Source organism: Cherax quadricarinatus, chromosome 57 (assembly GCF_038502225.1).
Source record: "Cherax quadricarinatus isolate ZL_2023a chromosome 57, ASM3850222v1, whole genome shotgun sequence".
NCBI lineage: Eukaryota > Metazoa > Arthropoda > Malacostraca > Decapoda > Parastacidae > Cherax > Cherax quadricarinatus.
Genome location: NC_091348.1, coordinates 9,072,510 through 9,088,698, shown reverse-complemented (window position 1 = coordinate 9,088,698; position 16,189 = coordinate 9,072,510). Strand labels below are relative to the sequence as shown.

The window sequence follows — 16,189 nt, the reverse complement described above, 5'->3', positions numbered from 1 at the left end:
TCTTGTTTATTTCCTCTGATCTCCATGGGGAAGTGGAACAGAATTCTTCCTCCGTAAGCCATGTGTGTCGTAAGAGGTGACTAAAATGCCGGGAGCAAGGGGCTAGTAACCCCTTCTCCTGTATATATTACTAAATTTAAAAATTGAAACTTTCCCTTTTTCTTTTTGGGCCACCCTGCCTTGGTGGGATACGGCCGGTATGTTGAAAAAAAAAATAAAAATAATATCTTTGTTTACTACAAGCTCATGGTATACAGGCCTAGGTGACATCAGTGACATTGCTACTACATATAGAAAGCCCTTATTATGCTAAGCATTTCAGGCAAATTAGGTCAGTGTCCCAGGACAACACCCACACCAGTCCACTAACACCCAGGAACCCATTTATTGATGGGTGTGCATAGACAACAGGTGTAAAGAAACACACCCTATGTTTCTACCCTGGCTGGGAATCGAATATTTACCAAAAATCATATACAGCTAGCCCAAGCCAGGTACTAGAAATAAGCCACTTTGACTTTTTTGGGTTATCCTAGGTTCTCTACACACATGCTGCTATGTGTGATAATCTATGTAGAGAAAATAGCTGTTTCAGTTTTATGGTGCAGAACGAATGCATATCACAGCCCTATGCTGTACTCTGTTTTCTCTAATATAAGCCCCCAAGGCAGGGATAGGAGAATGGTACTTGTATCCCACATCCTCTTCATACCTCCGTTGAACTGCTCAGTATTATGCCAAATATTATTCATTCTGGAGTATTTAACATGTTTGTATGTTATTTATATTGTTCATTATGTCATATTAGATCAACTGTGATAGACAAATAGGCCGTAGTGTTCATATTAGCGTAATAATAAAGCATATTCCCCTGCATCACGAGACTGAGCTCATGGCAACCAACAGTGGCTTCAAAGCCACCTTATCTTTAATGGACAATGTACTCTGTAGGTGCATTACACAATGAGAAGCATTTCTTTTATTTGTTGGAATCATGGCTAGGGCTAAAAGTAAGCAGTTTATAACAATAAATGGAGAAAAAGAAACTGCAATTATTTATGCAGCAAAAAGCACCACCAAACAGTACCAGCAGGTTGGTGTGGTGATCCTGGATATTTGAAATTACACTAGCCAAAATTAGTGCCGAATAACTGATGGAACCGGATGTCTGATTGCCGGATTTGTGATGGCGGACCTGTACATATTTTATGAAAAAGAGGATAAGTAAGTATACGAGATATGATATAGCACGTAATGAAAGGAGTTTGTTAGATTATATATTGGTGGATAAAAAGTTGAAGGGTAGGCTTCAGGATGTACATGTTTATAGAGGGGCAACTGATATATTGGATCATTATTTAGTCGTAGCTATAGTTAGAGTAAGAGGTAGATGAGACAAAAGGAAAATGCCAACAGCAAGTAAGAGGGCAGTAAAAGGGTATAAACTACAGGAGGAGGAAGTTAGGGTGAGATATAAGCAACTACTAGCAGAAAGGTGGGTTGGAGGTAGTGGAGATGTCCTGTCTAAGGGCAATGTGTGGTGTAAATATTATGCAGAGAATTCGGAGTGTGGAAATTAGGAGAAGGTGTGGAGTTAATAAAAGTATTAGTCAGAGGGCTGAAGAGGGGTTGTTGAGGTGGTTTGGTCATTTAGAGAGAATGGATCAAAGTAGAATGACATGGAGAGCGTATAAATCTGTAGGGGAAGGAAGACTGGGTAGGGGTCATCCTCGAAAAGGTTGGAGGGAGGGGGTAAAGGAGGTTTTGTGGGTGAGGGGCTTGGACTTCCAGCAAGCATATGTGAGCATGTTAGATAGGAGTGAATGGAGACGAATGGTATTTGGGACCTGACAAAGCTGTTGGAGTGTGAGCAGGGTAATACTTAGTGAAGGGATTCAGGGAAACCGGTTATTTTTATATAGCCAGACTTGAGTACTGGAAATGGGAAGTACAATGCCTGCACTTTAAAGGAGGGGTTTGGGATATTGGCAGTTTGGAGGGATATGTTGTGTATCTTTATATGTATATGCTTCTAAACTGTTGTATTCTGAGCACCTCTGCAAAAACAGTGATTATGTGTGAGTGAGGTGAAAGTGCCGAATGATTAAAGTATTTTCTTTTTGGAGATTTTTTCTTTCTTTTGGGTCATCCTGCTTCAGTGGGAGACGGCCGACTTGTTAAAAAAAAAAATTACATATTTTATGAAAAGGAGGATAAATAAGTATACAAGGCATGATTATAACACATAATGAAAGTAGTTTGTTAGATTATGCGCTGGTGGATAAAAGGCTAATGGGTAGCCTTCAGGATATACATGTTTATAGAGGGGCAACTGATATATCGGATCATTATTTAGTTGTAGCTACAGTTAGAGTAAGAGGTATATGGGACAAAGGGAAACTGGCAACAGCAGGTAAGAGAGAGGTGAAAGTGTATAAACTAAGGGAGGAGGAAGTTAGGGAGAGATATAAGCAACTATTGGCAGAAAGGTGTGCTAGTGCAAGTATGAGTAGTGGGAGGGTTGAAGAGGGTTGGAACAGTTTTAAAAATGCAGTATCAGAATCTGGGGCAGAAGTTTGTGGCTATAGCAAGGTGGGTGTAGGAGAAAAGAGAAGTTATTGGTGGAATAATGAAGTAAAGGGTGTGATAAAAGAGAAAAAAGTACCTTATGAAAGGTTTTTACAAAGCAGAAGTGTTTTAAGAAGAGCAGAGTATATGGAGAGTAAAAGAAAGGTGAAGAGAGTAGTGAGAGAATACAAAAGGAGAGCAGATGATAGAGTGGGAGAGACACTGGCAAGAAATTTTGATGAAAACAAGAACATAAGAATGTAGGAACACTGCAGAAGGCCTACTGGCCCATACGAGGCAGGTCCTTATCAAAACGATCTCTACCTAAAGCCACCCAAGAAATAATTCGGTACCCCATGACACTAATCAAACCCAGCCCCTCCCACTCATATATTTGTCCAGTCTCTTCTTAAAGCTACCCAAGGTCCTAGCCTCTATCACCCCACTGGGAAGACTGTTCCACGCATCTACAACTCTGTTAGAAAACCAGTACTTACCTATGTCCTTTCTAAATCCAACTTATCCAACTCACATCCATTATTTCTGGTTCTTACCTGGTTCGACACCCTCAGTACTTTATTAATATCTCCCTTGTTTATGCCTGTCATCCACTTATACACTTCAATGATATCTCTTCTCATTCTACTCCTCTCCAGAGAGTGGAGATTTAAAGCTTTAAGTCTATCTTCATACGGGAGGTTCCTTACACAGTAAATCATTTTAGTCATTCTTCTCCGTATGCTCTCTAATGAGTCTATGTCCATCCTGTAATAAGGAGACCAAAACTGAGCAGCATAATCTAAATGAGGCCTCACTAGTGATGTATAGAGCTGTAAAATAACTTTTGGACTAAGTACACTGTTGCATGTGTGTCTTACCTAACAACCTGTCGGTATTTTATACCATTTTAATGTTCAAGCAGGTTATTACCCCTTGTAGGTTCTGTCACAAACTGCTTCAAAAAACAATCCTGAACTACTTCTAAGAAGTTGTATGATTCTAAATTCCCAGTCAAGAAATTCCAATCAATATAACTAAAGTTGGTTTAGAAAGACACGTAAGCAAACACTATAACATATTTATTAGAAACGTTCGGTCTCAGGACCGAAACGTTTTCTAATAAATATGTTATAGTGTTTGCTTACGTGTCTTTCTAAACCAACTTGTCGGTACTTATTACCAAGGTTTATACCATGACTAAAGTTAAAGTCTCCTAGAATTACTACGTTATCGTGCCTTGTGGCCCTAACAATTTCCTCCCATAGTAGTCTCCCCTGGTCCCTATCTAAATTTGGGGGACGGTACATCACACCTAAAATTAATTTTTCATGCCCCTCTGAAAATTCTATCCAAACAGACTCTGTATGTGTTACTTCAGACTTAATACCCGTTTTTATGCAACAGTTCAAGCGATCTCGGACATACAATGCCACCCCACCCCCCTTCCCGACACTTCTATCTACTTGGAACAATTTAAAACCCTGAATGTGACATTAAACATAAGAACATAAGAAGGCCTACTGGCCCATGCGAGGCAAGTCCTTATCAAAACGACTACTACCTAAAGCTTCCCAAGAAATAACTCCCGTACCCAATGACACCAATCAAACCCGGCCCCTCCCACTCATATATTTGTCCAGTCTCTTCTTAAAGCTACCCAAGGTCCTAGCCTCTATCACCCCACTGGGAAGACTGTTCCACGCATCTACAACTCTGTTAGAAAACCTTTACTTACCTATGTCCTTTCTAAATCTAAATTTATCCAACTTAAATCCATTATTCCTGGTTCTTACCTGGTTCGACACCCTCAGTACTTTATTAATGTCTCCCTTGTTTATGCCCGTCATCCACTTATACACTTCAATGATATCTCCCCTCATTCTACGCCTCTCAAGAGAGTGGAGATTTAAGGCTTTAAGTCTATCTTCATACGGGAGGTATAATCTAAATGAGGCCTCACTAGTGATGTATAGAGCTGTAAAATAACTTTTGGACTTCTGTTACCTATACTTCTTGAGATAAATCCAAGTAATCTGTTGGCCTTGTTGCGCACACTAAGGCACTGCTGTCTTGGCTTTAGATTTCTGCTTAACATGACTCCCAAGTCTTTTTCACATTCTGTATGATCATACGGGAGGTTCCTCACACAGTTTGTGTGAGGATAAACAAGCTAAAAAAGCCTAGGGAACATATGAATTTGTCAGTTAAACACAGAGTAGGGGAGTTAGTACATGGGGAGCTGGAGGTACTGAGTAGATGGCGTGAATATTTTGAGGAACTTTTAAATGTCGATGAAGAAAGGGAGGCGATAATTTCATGCACTGGCCAGGGAGGTATAACATTTTTTAGGAGTGAAGAAGAGCAAGATGTGAGTGTGGGGAAGGAGCATGAGGCATTTCGTAGAATGAAAGGGGGTAAAGCAGCTGGAACTGACAGGATCAAGACAGAAAAGCAGGGGGGATATAGTGTTGGAGTGGTTGGTTTTTTGTTTAATAAATATATGAAAGAGGGGAAGGTACCTAGGGATTGGCAGAGAGCATGTATAGTCCATTTATATAAAGGGAAGGGGGACAAAAGAGATTGTAAAAATTATAGGGGAATTAGTTTACTGAGCATACCAGGAAAAGTGTACAGTAGGGTTATTATTGAAAGAAACTAGAGGTGAGACAGAGAGCAGGATTGCAGATGAGCAAGAAGGCTTTAGAGTAGGTAGGGGATGTGTAGATCAAGTGTTTACATCGAAGCATATATGTGAACAGTATTTAGATAAAGGTAGGGAAGTTTTCACTGCATTTATGGATTTAGAAAAGGCATATGATAGAGTGGATAGGAGAGCAATGTGGCAGATGTTGTAAGTGTATGGAATAGGTAGCAAGTTACTAAATGCTGTACAGTTTTTTTATGTGGATAGTGAGGCTCAGGTTAGGGTGTGAGGAGAGAGGGAGATTACTTCCCGGTAAAAGTAAGTCTTAGACAGAGATGTGTAATGTCACCATGGTTGTTTAATATATTTATGGATGGGGTTGTAAAAGAAGTAAATGCTAGGGTGTTGGGGAGAGGAGTGGGATTAAATTATGGAAAATCAAGTACAAAATGGGAGTTGACACAGTTACTTTCTGCTGATGATACTGTGCTTATGGGAGATTCTCAAGAAAAGTTGTAAAGGGTAGTAGACGAGTTTGAGAGGGTGTGTAACGGTAGAAAGTTGGAAGAGAACATAGGTAAGAGTAAGGTGATGAGGGTATCAAATGATTTAGATAAAGAAAAATTGGATATCACATTGGAGAGAGCAAGTATGGAAGAAGTGAATGTTTTCAGATATTTGGGAGCTGACTTGTCAGCGGATGGGTTTATGAAGGATGAGGTTAACCATAGAACTGATGAAGAAAAAAAGGTGTGAAGCTTGGGTTGCAAATGCCGCAGCGAAGAGGCAGAGGTTATACTGTAGCTTTATACATCATTAGTAAGGCCTCACCTAGATTATGCAGCTCAGTTCTGGTCTCCATATTACAGAATGGATATGGATTCGTTGGAGAACATTCAGTGAAGAATGACTAAATTAATACATAGCATTAGAAATCTTCCGTATGAAGAATGATTGAAGACTCTTAAACTACATTCACTTGTAAGACGAAGGATGAGGGGAGACATGATCAAAGTGTACAAGTGGAAGATGGGTATTAACAAAGGGGATATAAATAAGGCCTTGAGGATAGCTCTCCAAGAGAGAACCTGCAATAATGGATCCAAATTAGATAAGTTTAGATTTCGAAAGGATTTTTTTTTTAACAAGTCAGCTGTCTCCCACCGAGGTAGGGTGACCCAAAAAGAAAGAAGATCCCCAAAAAGAAAATACTTTCATCATTCAACACTTTCACCACACTCACATACAATCACTGTTTTTGCAGAGGTGCCCGGAACACGACAGTTTAGAAGCATATACTACATATAAAGATATACAACATATCCCTCTAAACTGCCAATATCCCAAACCCCTTTTTCAAAGTGCAGGCATTGTACTTCCCATTTCCAGTACTCAAGTCCGGCTATATAAAAATAACCGGTTTCCCTGAATCTCTTCACTAAATATTACCCTGCTCACACTCCAACAGCTCATCAGGTCCCATTCACTCCTATCTAACACGCTCAAAACCTCCTTTACCCCCTCCCTCTAAAGGACTTCCCTAGTATGGGCCAACAGGCTTGCTACAGTGTTCCTCCTTTCTTATGTAGATGTCCTGTCTAAGGGCAATGTGTCGTATAAATATTATGTAGAGAATTCGGAGTGTGGAAATTAGGAGGAGGTGTGGAGTTAATAAAAGTATTAGTCAGAGGGCTGAAGAGGGGTTGTTGAGGTGGTCTGGTCATTTAGAGAGAATGGATCAAAGCAGAATGACTTGGAGGGCATATAAATCTGTAGGGAAAGGAAGGAGGGGTAGGGGTCGTCCTCGAAAAGGTTGGAGGGATGGGGTATAGGAGGTTTTGTGGGAGAGGGGCTTGGACTTCTAACAAGTGTGTGTGTGTGTGTTAGACAGGAGTAAATGGAGATGAATGGTTTTTGGGACTTGATGAGCTGTTGGAATATGAGCAGGGTAATATTTAGTGAAGGGATTCAGGGAAACTAGTTATTATAGAGTTAGTCAGACTTAAGTCCTGGAAATGGGAAGTACAATGTATGCACTTTAAAGGAGGGGTCCAGGATATTGACAGTTTGGAGGGACTTCTAAACTGTCATATCTGAGCACCTCTGCAAAGACAGTGATTATGTATGAGTGAGGTGAAAGTGTTGAATGATGATGAAAGTATTTTCTTTTTGGGTCACCCTACCTTGGTGGGAGACAGACAACTTGTTTAAAAAAAAAAAAAATTAAGTTAACTATTTCTTAACCACAATGGCCACTGTCCACCAAGCTTTGGTAATCCGAAGAAAACACATTCACATGTAGTATTCCACCCCTTATCGCTCCCCCACCTGTGTTTCTGCCAGTTCCTGATTAATTTTTTGTGCATATTTTCAGATGAAGATTTTCTATCATTTCAGAAGAATTTTTTTTAAATGTGAACACCAGGAGACAATGAAAGGGTTAACTTCCACATGAAAAAAAAAAAGAAAAAAGAAAACCTACCTGAAAACAATTGGTGATGGCACACAAAATTTCACCAAAATTTTGTGGATGTTTTCATGCAAATTACTTTCGTCCAACCACCAGGCCATCTGCTCATTTGCTGAGCCACCTGCAGTTGGATCTGGAGCTCCTGAAACCTGGATAAGAATTGCACTGATACAAATATTTCAAGACATTGTCCAGGAAAGATGCAGAATTATTTTTATAAACATGCCAACTCCATGAGGTATTCTAGCCTACCGAGAATAACTAATAATGAAGTTAGTAACTACTTACAGTGTTGATATCTGATGTTTGACTAGAGAGGATTTCATCAATGAGCCGTTGTGCTGTAGGTAAAATCTGCTGTGGCAATTCACTGATAAGGTACTGAGCAAACTTTTGTAGCTGATCTCTTTGTAGCCGTGATAATGACTCACTGACTGGGGCACGAAGTTTAACCTGGCTTGGCTGTAAAAAATATATAAATGAAGGTTATAATAATATAATATACTGTCTATTGCTAAATAATAAATACAGTGGACCCTCGCCTAACGATATTAATTGGTACCCGAGAACGAATATCGTTAGGCGAGTTTTTTAGCATTAGCCGAGGCAAAATGTTAGCGTTAAAATGTATTGTTAGGCGAATTTAACGTTATGTGATGCGTTCGTTAGGGGAGGGTCCACTGTACACCAAATATGAAGAAAGTGTGTTTTAAAGGCTACCCACCAAGATATGGTGATCCAAGAAAGAACCATATTCAAAATTATGGTGACATCACAATCCTAATTATCCTCTGATTGTAACATCTCCACTCCTTAATTGAAATTGTAGCCTTATAAAGCCTTAAGGAATCAAAGAGCTAATAAATGAAATTGGGGTTGTAAAGTCGTCAAGGATCAATGACCTAATTAATGCAACAGTACACATTGAGTTACGTAAAAGAAAAAAAAAATCTTAGTAAAGATATAATTGGTAATTAATACTATTAACAATTTAAGGATAGCATCTTGGCAAACACAAATACCAAGTCCAATTAGCCAGACTCAAAGTCTTGTAGGTAGGAAACACAGTGCTCATGCTCCAGGGATGCTGCTGATCAGAAGGGCACAGGAACTGTGATATTTCAATGAGTGATGGTGTTTCTTTTTCTTATTTGGGGGTGGGGGGAATGGGGGTTCACTACCTCAGTAGAAGATGACTGGAGTGTTAAAAGAAAAAAAAAAAAACTAACAGCCCACACTGTTTCCCCGTTTGTGAACTAGTAGCATTCTTGGAATGCATTGTAATCTTTAGATAAATGTCATATTTTCATTCAGTCAACCGCCTCTTACCGAGGTAGGGTGACCCCCCAAAAAAGAAGAACACTTTCACCATCACTTACTCTATCACTGTCTTGCCAGACCCAAACCTATGAGGAAAGAAAAAGTAGAGAAACACAGACCTGGTGTATTCGGTGAAGGCACACAGCCACCACATGGGAACACCAAGAGGCATTAGCTGAGCAGGTACAGTTGCAGGTGGTGATCCTGCCCCGGTCAAATGTAACTGCCACATTGAACTGTCCTTTTGTACCAGATGAAGGTACTATTACAGTTGCACTGAGGTGAAAGCCTGAAACATGCCATCAATAACAATTATTCCAAGTCATTCCAGATCTAAAAGCTGCAAAACACTAACTACAGCTCAGATACTGCACTTAATAACTCTCTGTTCTAAAAACTACAATTATGTATTTTTTTTTCTGTTTTTTACTAAATGCACTGTTGGTCTGAGTTCATTTATTTTATGCATGTGTAGAGGGTTCAGAGCTGTTTGGTGGAGATTAGTCAAGAACACTTTGAACATTAAAATGGTATAAAATACCGACAGGTTGTTAGGTAAGACACATATGCAACAGTTAGGTATCTTTATTACGAAACGTTTCGCCTACACAGTAGGCTTCTTCAGTCGAGTACAGAAAAGTTGATAGAAGCAGAAGAGACTTGAAGACGATGTAATCAGTCCATCACCCTTAAAGTTTTGAGGTGGTCAGTCCCTCAGTCTGGAGAAGAACAGTGTTTGGTGGAGATTAGTCAAGAACAGTTGATTTAAAAATTATGACTGTTGGGAGTGGCAGGTCGGCATGTCTTGTGGCTGATGTATCACCCTTAAAGTTTTGAGGTGGTCAGTCCCTCAGTCTGGAGAAGAACAGTGTTTGGTGGAGATTAGTCAAGAACAGTTGATTTAAAAATTATGACTGTTGGGAGTGGCAGGTCGGCATGTCTTGTGGCTGATGTACGAAACCTCTGACCACTTTGCTCCACCACCATTTCTTCCCACTACATAACCAGGGCATGCAATAGCCCTCAACACCACACAGGCACATTATACCCTCAACAAAACAATACAGATATGTAAGACAGCATATGTAAAGGGGGTTGCATCAGATACAGTAGGAAAAAAAACCACGGTACGGGCGGGGATTGATCTCACGGCAAGTGGTTGTAAAACTCCAGACTGACATGTTAGCCACTGGGCCAGCTGGCTACAATAAGATTCATCCAACTAGGTATATTTACAATACAGTGGACCTTCGGCTAACGAATGCATCACATAACATTAAATCCGCCTTACGAAGCACTTGAGCGTAAAAATTTTGACCTGAATAACGATAAAAAACTCGCCCAACTTGATTTGTCCTGAACTTGTCTGTCCAGCCTGAACACCTCAGCTGCCCTGCCATCATTGTTTACAAGCCAGGGTAGCCAGTTTCATGCATACATTCGATACATTTTGTATTAAGCCATTGTTTATAGTGCTTGTAACTGCTAAATAAGGCACAATAGGCCCAAAGAAAGCTTCTAGTGCCAATCCTGTGGTAAAAAGGGTGAGAAATACTATCGTACCATGGTCAGCTGCTGCTGCACCACCGTCAGCTGTTGCTGCACCACTGTCAGCTGTACTACTCGAAGATGTGGAGAGACTGTTGTTGGTGTGGCTTAACGAGAAACAATTACCGAGAAACAATTAACCCCAGAGGGTTAGCCACCCAGGATAACCCAAAAAAGTCAGTGAGTCATCGAGGACTAACTTATTTCCATTGGAATCCTTAATCATGTCCCCCAGGATGCGGCCCACACCAGTTGACTAACACCCAGGTAAACAGGAAAAAATGCCTGGAACTAGAGCTCATATTGGTGAATTTAAGGCCAGCAAAGGTTGATTTGAGAGATTCAAGAATCACAGTGGCATACACAGTGTGATAAGGCATGGCAAAGCTGAAAAATTCGAACCCCAATAAGTGTTCATTTGAAACAGATATAGTTATTGTGCATGTAATCTAATTGTTTTCTTTGTAGGGAAATGTCTCATCACTCATCATACTTTCAGTAATTGTGATGAAACAGACCTGTTCTGGAAGAAAATGTCAAACAGGACCTACATTACTCAGGAGGAAAAGGCACTCCCAGGACACAAGCCTATGAAGAAACAGGCTAAGTTTCTTGTTTTGTTGTAATGCTAGTGGGGATTGCAAAGTGAAGCCTTTACTCATGTATCATTCTGAAAATCCCAGTGTTCAAGAAAAACAGTGTCTCATCACTCATCAGTACTCTTCAATAAAGGTAAGTGTTATTTTTAATATTTATTTATATAGTTATTGTGCATGTCTAATTGTTTTCTTTGTAGGGAAATGTATATTTCATGAAAAAAAAAAAAAGATTTTTTTTAATACTTTTGGCTGTCTGGAACGGATTAATTGGATTTCCATTATTTCTTATGGGGAAAATTAATTCGGCTAATGATAATTTCGTCTAACGATGAGCTCTCAGGAACAGATTAATATCGTTAGCCAAGGGTCCACTGTATGCACAACAGGAAGGTTAACATAGGCACTACTGTGACCACAAATGCAAGTTTTTACAGATGAATCTTCCGCCAGCATGGTGGTGACAAACTCTAGCTCAAGTCCCCTCAAAGCTGTCATCACAATGGCTTTGAGTGAAGTTCATAGTCTTTGACCCACTAGACTATACTCTGCCTGCAGTCTTCTTTCCCCTTCCCCACTCTTCATGACTTTGCTGCACTTGGTGGGGATGAACTCCAGGAGCCATTTTCTGGACCAGGCCTGAAGCCTGTCCAGATCCCTTTGTAGTACTGCCTGGTCCTCCTTGATTGAATTCTCCTCATTAACTTCACATCGTCTACAAACAGGGACACGTCTAAGTCTGTGTCTTCCGTCATGTCATTCACATATACCAGAAACAGCACCGGTCCTAGGACTGACCCATGTGGAACCCCACTTGTCACAGGCACCCATTCTGACACCTCGTCAAGTACCATGACTCGCTGATGTCTCCCTGTCAGGTATTCTCTGATCAACTGCAGTGCCTTCCCGGTTATACCTGCCTGGTTCTAAAGCTTTTGCATTACTCTCTTGTGTGGAACTGTGTCAAAAACTTTCTTAAAGTCCAAGAAAACAGTGTGTGTGTGTGTACTCACCTAATTGTGGTTGCAGGGGTCGAGACATAGCTCTTGGCCCTGCCTCTTCACTGATCACTACTAGGTCCTCTCTCTCTCTCTCTGAGCTTTATCATACCTCTTCTTAAAACTATGTATGGTTCCTGCCTGCACTACATCACTTGCTAGATTATTCCACTTCCTGACAATTCTATGACTGAAGAAATACTACCTAACATCCCTTTGACTCATCTGAGTCTTCAAGGCAGGGTGGCCCGAAAAAGAAAAACTTCCACTTGTGACCCCTTGTTTCTGAGTCCCCTCTCTGGAATATTCTGTCTCTGTCCACCTTACCTATTCCACACAGTATTTTGTATGTCCATATCATATCTCCCCTAACCCTCCTGTCCTCCAGTGTCATCAGACAGATTTCCCTTAACCTTTCTTCATAGGACATTCCCCTTACCTCCGAAACCTTGTGGTAAACCTTTGCACTTTCTCTAATTTCTTGACATGCTTCACCAGGTGTGGGTTCCAAACTGGTGCTGCATACTTGAGTATGGGCCTTACTAAGGTATCGGAACGCTATTCCGGAGACGTGCTCGGTGTTATGCTCACTCCTTGAGTGAGATTTGCAGACTTTGTCCACCTAGCCTATACTCTGCCTGCCGTCTTTTTTGCCCTTCCCCAATCTTCATGACTTTGCATTTGGTGGGTTTGAATTCGAGAAGCCAGTTGCTGGACCATATGTCCAGCCTGTCCAGGTCTCTTTGTAGACCTGCCTGATCCTCATCTGATTTAATTCTCCTCATTAACTTCATGTCTGCAAACAGGGACACTTCTGAGTCTATCCCTTCCATCTTGTCATTCACATACACCGAAAATAGCACTGGTCCTAGGACTGACCCCTGTGGGATCCCACTCGTCAGAGGCGCCCACTGTGATACCTCATCACGTACCATGACTCGTTGTTGCCTCCCTGTCAGGCATTCTCTGATCCATTGCAGTGCCCTTCCTGTTACATGCACCTGTGTGTTACCATTTTGTCATAGGCACTTGTCGATTAGACACTTGGCCTGTTGTATATGAGTGTGTGTGTGTGTGTGTGTGTGTGTGTGTGTGTACTCACCTAGTTGTACTCACCTAGTTGAGGTTGCGGGGGTCGAGTCCGAGCTCCTGGCCCCGCCTCTTCACTGATCGCTACTAGGTCACTCTCCCTGAGCCATGAGCTTTATCATACCTCTGTTTAAAGCTATGTATGGATCCTGCCTCCACTACATCGCTTCCCAAACTATTCCACTTACTGACTACTCTGTGGCTGAAGAAATACTTCCTAACATCCCTGTGATTCATCTGTGTCTTCAGCTTCCAACTGTGTCCCCTTGTTACTGTGTCCAATCTCTGGAACATCCTGTCTTTGTCCACCTTGTCAATTCCTCTCAGTATTTTGTATGTTGTTATCATGTCCCCCCTATCTCTCCTGTCCTCCAGTGTCGTCAGGTTGATTTCCCTTAACCTCTCCTCGAAGGACATACCTCTTAGCTCTGGGACTAGTCTTGTTGCAAACCTTTGCACTTTCTCTAGTTTCTTCACGTGCTTGGCTAGGTGTGGGTTCCAAACTGGTGCCGCATACTCCAATATGGGCCTAACATACACGGTGTACAGGGTCCTGAATGATTCCTTATTAAGATGTCGGAATGCTGTTCTGAGGTTTGATAGGCGCCCATATGCTGCAGCAGTTATTTGGTTGATGTGCGCATCAGGAGATGTGCCTGGTGTTATACTCACCCCAAGATCTTTTTCCTTGAGTGAGGTTTGTAGTCTCTGACCCCCTAGACTGTACTCCGTCTGCGGCCTTCTTTGCCCTTCCCCAATCTTCATGACTTTGCACATGGTGGGATTGAACTCCAGGAGCCAATTGCTGGACCAGGTCTGCAGCCTGTCCAGATCCCTTTGTAGTTCTGCCTGGTCTTCGATCGAGTGTATTCTTCTCATCAACTTCACGTCATCTGCAAACAGGGACACCTCAGAGTCTATTCCTTCCGTCATGTCGTTCACAAATACCAGAAACAGCACTGGTCCTAGGACTGACCCCTGCGGGACCCCGCTGGTCACAAGTGCCCACTCTGACACCTCGCCATGTACCATGACTCGCTGCTGTCTTCCTGACAAGTATTCCCTGATCCATTGTAGTGCCTTCCCTGTTATCCCTGCTTGGTCCTCCAGTTTTTGCACCAATCTCTTGTGTGGAACTGTGTCAAACGCTTTCTTGCAGTCCAAGAAAATGCAATCCACCCACCCCTCTCTCTCTTGTCTTACTGCTGTCACCATGTCATAGAACTCCAGTAGGTTTGTGACACAGGATTTCCCGTCCCTGAAACCATGTTGGCTGCTGTTGATGAGATCATTCCTTTCTAGGTGTTCCACCACTCTTCTCCTGATAATCTTCTCCATGATTTTGCATACTATACATGTCAGTGACACTGGTCTGTAGTTTAATGCTTCATGTCTGTCTCCTTTTTTAAAGATTGGGACTACATTTGCTGTCTTCCATGCCTCAGGCAATCTCCCTGTTTCGATAGATGTATTGAATATTGTTGTTAGGGGTACACATGGCGCCTCTGCTCCCTCTCTCAATACCCATGGGGAGATGTTATCTGGCCCCATTGCCTTTGAGGTATCTAGCTCACTCAGAAGCCTCTTCACTTCTTCCTCAGTTGTGTGCACTGTGTCCAGCACTTGGTGGTGTGCCCCACCTCTCCGTCTTTCTGGAGTCCCTTCTGTCTCCTCTGTGAACACTTCTTTGAATCTCTTGTTGAGTTCTTCACATACTTCACGGTCATTTCTTGTTGTCTCTCCTCCTTCCTTCCTTAGCCTGATTACCTGGTCCTTGACTGTTGTTTTCCTCCTGATGTGGCTGTACAACAGTTTCGGGTCAGATTTGGCTTTCGCTGCTATGTCATTTTCATATTGTCTTTGGGCCTCCCTTCTTATCTGTGCATATTCGTTTCTGGCTCTACGACTGTTCTCCTTATTCTCCTGGGTCCTTTGCCTTCTATATTTCTTCCATTCCCTAGCACACTTGGTTTTTGCCTCCCTGCACCTTTGGGTAAACCATGGGCTCATCCTGGCTTTTTCATTAATCCTGTTACCCTTGGGTACAAACCTCTCCTCAGCCTCCTTGCATTTTGTTGCTACATATTCCATCATCTCATTAACTGGCTTCCCTGCCAGTTCTCTGTCCCACTGAACCCCGTTCAGGTAGTTCCTCATTCCTGTGTAGTCCCCTTTCTTGTAGTTTGGCTTCATTCGTCCTGGCCTTCCTGCTTCTCCCTCCACTTGTAGCTCTACTGTGTATTCGAAGCTTAAAACCACATGGTCACTGGCCCCAAGGGGTCTTTCATATGTGATGTCCTCGATATCTGCACTACTGAAGGTGAATACTAAGTCCAGCCTTGCTGGTTCATCCTCTCCTCTCTCTCTTGTAGTGTCCCTTACGTGTTGGTACATGAAGTTCTCCAGTACCACCTCCATCATCTTAGCCCTCCATGTATCTTGGCCCCCATGTGGGTCCAAGTTCTCCCAATCGATCTCCTTGTGGTTAAAGTCACCCATGATCAGGAGCTTTGCCCTGCATGCATGAGCTCTTCTGGCCACTCTAGCCAGTGTGTCAACCATCGCTCTATTGCTCTCGTCGTACTCTTGCCTTGGCCTCCTGCTGTTCTGTGGTGGGTTATACATCACTGCTATTACCACCTTGGGACCTCCAGAGTGAAGTGTTCCCACTATGTAATCACTTTCTTCTCCGCTATCTCCTCTCTCCAGCTCATCAAAATTCCAGCGATTTTTGATCAGCAACGCCACTCCTCCACCCCCCCTGTTCCCTCTGTCTTTCCTCAGGATTTGGTATCCCGTTGGAAAGATGGCATCTGTTATCATACCTGTAAGCTTGGTTTCTGTGAGAGCTATGATGTCCGGTGATGCTTCTTTGACTCTTTCATGCCACTCCTCCCACTTATTTGTTATTCCATCAGCGTTTGTGTACCATACCTTCAGTTTCCTTTCCAACACT

General features: G+C 42.1%; 1 protein-coding gene across 1 annotated transcript in view; it reads right to left on the bottom strand.

Moving 5' to 3' along the window:
- Window positions 1–16,189, bottom strand: part of Dora (zinc finger SWIM domain-containing dorado) — a 506,090-nt gene that overhangs the window by 450,972 nt on the left and 38,929 nt on the right. Inside the window, exons 4-6 of the mRNA XM_070097330.1 lie at window positions 9,122–9,291; window positions 7,971–8,144; window positions 7,695–7,831 (exon numbers count right to left, since the gene is read on the bottom strand). Coding sequence (XP_069953431.1) covers window positions 7,695–7,831; window positions 7,971–8,144; window positions 9,122–9,291 — 481 coding nt within the window. The remainder of the gene's footprint in view (window positions 1–7,694; window positions 7,832–7,970; window positions 8,145–9,121; window positions 9,292–16,189) is intronic.